A 5,393-nucleotide genomic window follows, 5' to 3' on the forward strand; every position below is an offset into this window, starting at 1 on the left:
TATTTTGATATTATTCTGCAGTTTTCAGAAAATATAATCTTTAGTTGCATGCTTGGATGAAACCATGCTTTAATGTGTTCAGAGACAATACTTCCTCATTCCAAGCTATAACTGATGAGTGACAAGCAGGTTTTGCTTTGCTGTAAAGTGTGTACACAACGAAAGACAGTAGTTTAAGAATTCTGTTAGTCATTTTCTGATTATTCTGCAGTTTTAAGGAACATACCTGGAATGTTTATACTCTTTATCTGCAAACTTTCAGATAGATCATGCAACCATGTTTAATGTGCTCAGAGAATAGATTAATTACTATCTATGTTTTTAGTGCTATCAAGTGTGTACAATACAATATAGTTTGAGCCTATCTGGTACAAGCTTTCGGATAATATGAGAATATGAAACCATGTTTTTTTTTATTTGCTGGCCTCATTCCAAGACATAATAGATTAAGAATCTAGTGCGCACCATTGAGCGTTCTAGTTATTTCCATATAATTGTGCAGTTTTAAAGCTTATGCATTGGCTACGTTGGATTTAGCTACTAGTTTGCAGTCGTAGGTGTGTGGGAAACTAAAGAAATGTCATCTAATTCGCTGAAAAGAAACGAGGAAACGTGCACATTCTTGAGAAAAGATTTTATTTCTGTTTTCCATGTGTCAAATTCAACAACGACATAGAAGAATAAATATACATTCATTGACAATAAAAAATTGTTCAAATTGCAATAAAACATTCAAGTTGATTTCTTTGTGATCGAATCTAACCAAAAATGTAAACAGCTGACATTGCAACTCAACTCCGCGTTCTCCCTTCATCACTCAACAAGGCAAATGTTCTAGGAAAGCACATTTGAAGCATAGAGTTGATAAGCCACATCACAGAGCGCTCTGACTGAACAGAACAAAGTCGGGTTTTATTCTGTACAGGAGATCTCGCGAGCATAACATGCGCTTCCACGTCGCGAGGTGAGAGCTCAAGCCGATGACTTCTACCGCCGGTGCGAACGCGACTGACCCGGAGTCACCGCAACAGGCACAACTCCCTCTGACAAGAGACTGCAGCGAGACGGCTGCATCCCACAAGAATGACCGCAACAGCGCTGGAAGCGGCTCGGGGTTTAGCTGATAACGCATCTCTCTTTGTCCTTCGTCTGGCCGCCTCCTATCGTCTTCTCTTTGATGTACATCAAGTCACTGTGCACGCTTGGGCGGCGCGCAAAAGGCGCAACGATGCCGTACGCGTCGCCGTCCTTGATCTTCTTGTTTCTGAGGGACTTCTTGTGCAGAATGTCGCAGTACTGCACGGACACCTTGCGATGGAGGTCAGGGCTCATCTCGTTGGGCAGTTTGGCGAGGGTAAAGAGTCTCTGGAACATCTGGTCCACGTTAGTGTTCTTCTTGGCGGAGATCTCGAAGTACGCGCACTGCTCGTCGCCGGCGATCAGCTGCTCGATCTCCTCGCGCTGAACTTGACGGTAAAACTCGCGGTCGCCCTTGTTCCCGCAGATGACCAGGGGAACGTCCACGTTCTCTTTGGTCTTGTTTTTAAGGCAGGACTTGGTCTCGTAGATCTGCTGCTTGAGCCGCTGGACCTCATGAAACGACTCGCGGTTGTCCAGACTGAAAACCAGGATGAAAACATCACCTGTAGCCAAAAGAATAAAGGGAGAGATTAGAAATGCAGTCAAATGCTTAGTCAAAATTGGTCTGATATTGCTACTTGATCTCATAAAAGTGCGCACTAGTTCGCGGGCTCGATATTTACCTGTGAGAATGGATAGTCTCCTCATAGCTGGGAACGGGTGATTACCCGAGGTATCCAAAATGTCCAGCTGGTATACATCTCCTTTAATGCTGTAGAGTTTCCTGTGAAAGTCCTCTATGGTCGGCGTGTACTGCTCCTCGAAGCGTCCGTTCAAGAAGCGAGACACTATCGCCGTCTTGCCAACTTTGGTGGATCCGAGAATGACCATCCTGTAGCAGTTTTTCGCAGGGATGTCAAACTCGTTCTCCGAGGGACTCATTTTCTTAATCATGTTTCTGTGTGTGAGCGGGTCTGAGCTGGACTGATGAAGAATATCTGGTTGTTTCTTAGCGCGCTGAGGCTCTCTGAAGCTTTGAGCGGCGAGGAGCGGCTATTTAAGCGCGCCTGCGCTCCTCCTCCAGAGCGCGTCAGGTGCTGAGTGACTGATGCGTCAGTTCGTGTGGATGAACGCTTTTGGGTGCAGCTAATACCAAGAAAATGTACTGAGAGGAAAAGTACTTTCACGCCGTGTATCCAATTCTGTGCATTATTTTTTCAAAACATATGAATATGACATTCTTCTGCAAAACGCATTTTAAGCATGTTTGCACTGTTAAATTATTAGTTCATGTAAAAAAAAAAAAAATAAATTCTAATTGATGACTTCAACGAATTACAGATTTATTTTTATTGCTGTTATGTATACAGAGTCATTATAATAATATGTGTGACCCTGGAGCACAAAACCAGTCGGGTCGATTTTTTATTTATTTATATATCATCTGAAAGCTGAATAAATTTGCTTTCCATTGATGTCTGGTTTGTTATTATAGGACAATACTGGTCCGAAATACAACTATTTGAAAATCTGGAAAATGAGGGTGCAAAAAAAAAATAAAAAAATCTAAAATCTAAATATTGAGAAAATCACCTTTAAAGTTGTCCAAATGAAGTTCTTAGCAATGCATAATCAAATATGACGTATATTTACGGTAGGAAATTTACAAAATATCTTGATTTTTTGGATAAAAGAAAAATCGATCATTTTGACCCACACAATGTATTGCTGGCTATTACTACAAATATACTTATGACTTGTTTTGCGGTCCAGGATATGTTATTTAGTTCACGTCATTATACTCAGATAGCAGCTGTAGTGTTTGTATGTTTGTATGCATAACACCGTGCGCTGTCTTTGTGTTTTTATTGACCACATTACTGAGGAAGCCTATATGGGAATTTATTTTTTCTTCCGTCGTACCAGTTATTTATCACTACATTTCACAGTAACAGCTGAGATTTAATTGCTCACATAGGTTGTTTATTATTAGGCCTGTATAATTCATTGAAAGACAGGAATACTTGTAACAAAACTTTGTTTTTCAGGACAGTTCTAGTAAGTTCTAGCTGTTTGTTAACCTTAAATGCAACAGTCTGTCCTAAACAGCATTAATTAATGTATGCGTTAATAATGTACGTGCTTGTTAATGATTATTCGTGATTGCAAACTTGGGAACGGAAGGAGACGCGTCGTTTGCAACATTAGTCGTTAGTGTTTAACAGCTCCTGGATGTGTGAGTAACAGGAGAATAAAAATACAGAAGTCAGTTCACTATGGTTCAGTGGTTCTGCTGCAGCTCGTGTTTTCTTTCAGATTCTGCAGTCTCTCTATAGAAGCGCAGCACCGCGCGTCACCGCACAGCGGCGCAAGTGTTAATCCGAGTCCACAGCGATGCGCTCTAGAATGCTTCATTCTGATTGGCTGACAGACGTTCTGAGGTCTTAATTAAAGTTCCAGATTTTGCATTACAGCATTATAGTTCCACATATCAGCTGTTTCAAAGAGCCTTAAAGGGATAGTTCACCCCAAAATGAACTACAGCCCTAATGGAGGTGTGTGCTGTTACCAAGATGCTGAATCAGTGAGGTAAGCAGGGCCGTGCACAGACATTTTGAGGGGCAGTGGCCCAAACTAAAAATAAAAAATAAAAAAAAGGGGCACTAAGGGGGTGGGTGCTTGTTAATACAAATTATCCAGCTGTTACAAATATACACTACTAGTCAAAAGTTTTTTTTTTTTTAAAGAAGCCTCTTCTGCACACCAAGCCTGCATTTATTTGATCCAAAGTACAGCAAAAACAGTACAATTTTGAAATATTTTTACTATTTCAAATAACTGATTTCTGTTTTAATATATTTTAAGATGTAATTTATTCTGGTGATCTAAGCTAAATTTTCAACATCATTACTCTTCAGTTTCACACGATCCTTTAGAAATCATTCTAATATTCTGATTTGCTGCTCAAGAAACATTTATTGTTATTATTATTATTATTATTACTGTTATTATCATCAATATTTAAAACAATTGAGCAGATATTTTTCATGATTCTTTGATGAATAGAAATATCCAAAGATCAGTATTTATACACTATAAACATTCAAAAGCTTGGAGTCAGTATTGGATTTTTTTTATATATAAATTAACACTATCATCACTTTTGATCATTATAAATGAAGCATTTATAATGTTACAAAATATTTCTATTTCAGATAAATGGTGTTCTTTTGAACTTTATATTCAAAGAAACCTGAAAACAATTTTACTGTTTTCAACATAATACTAATGATAAATGTTTTTGAGCAACAAATAAGATATTAGAATGATTTCTGAAGGATCATGTGACTGGAGTAATACTGCTAAAAATTCAGCTTTAAAATCACAGGAATAAATTACAATAATTTAAATTAGTAAAGCGTGAAAAGTAACGGCCCTAGTACTGAGCCTTGAGGTACTCCGTACTGCACTTGTGATCGATATGATACCTCTTCATTCACTGCTACGAACTGATGGTGTTCAGATAAGTACGATTTGAACCATGCTAATAACACTAATGCCAACAAAGTGTTCTAGTCTATTCAAAAGAATGTTGTGGTCGATAGTGTTGAACGCAGCGCTAAGATCCAGTAGCACTAATAAAGAGATACAACCACGATCAGATGATAGAAGCAGGTCATTTGTAACTCTAATGAGAGCAGTCTCAGTACTATGATACGGTCTAAATCCTGACTGGAATTCCTCACAGATACCATTTTTCTCTAAGAAGGAATATAATTGTGAGGATACTACCTTTTCTAGTATCTTTGACAGAAAAGGGAGATTTGAGATCGGTCTGTAATTAACTAGATATTTGGGGTCAAGTTGTGGTTTTTTAATGAGAGGCTTAATTACAGCGAATTTAAAGGTTTTGGGGACATGTCCTAATGACAATGACGAATTAATAATAGCCAAAAGAGGATCTATGACTTCTGGAAGCAGCTCTTTTAGTAGTTTAGTAAAGCTTTTTTAGTAGTTTAGTATTTGGTGTTATTCATATAAGATCTGATCGGGTACAATAATTTGATTAGACATTTTAAGAACGTGGATATTCTGTACAAGTTGTACAAGTTTTTTTTTATTATATTCATTTTTTTATTTTATTTTTTGGTTTTGTGAAGACGACTTTTAAGACCAAGGGCAAATCATTGCCAACAGAAATACAAAAACAAACTACCAAATTACTGTATTAAATGACTGTAATGTGGATTGCAAAGAATCTACCTGTTAATGCAACGAACTTCTGTTAGAACTGTTTTCTCCAGTGAGCGGGC

The 5,393-nt window shown here is 38.1% G+C and overlaps 1 protein-coding gene across 1 annotated transcript; it reads right to left on the reverse strand.

Moving 5' to 3' along the window:
• Positions 1-624: 624 nt before the first annotated feature.
• On the reverse strand, positions 625-2,103 carry LOC306857322 (dexamethasone-induced Ras-related protein 1-like). The gene is made up of 2 exons (XM_079397219.1): positions 1,764-2,103; positions 625-1,643 (listed from the first exon to the last, which is right to left on the reverse strand). The coding sequence occupies exons 1-2, from the start codon at positions 2,032-2,034 to the stop codon at positions 1,117-1,119; spliced, it is 798 nt and encodes a 265-aa protein (XP_079253345.1). The 5' UTR covers positions 2,035-2,103; the 3' UTR covers positions 625-1,116.
• Between the last annotated feature and the right edge of the window lie 3,290 nt (positions 2,104-5,393).

This window comes from Barbus barbus (genome assembly GCF_936440315.1).
Source record: "Barbus barbus genome assembly, chromosome: 38".
NCBI lineage: Eukaryota > Metazoa > Chordata > Actinopteri > Cypriniformes > Cyprinidae > Barbus > Barbus barbus.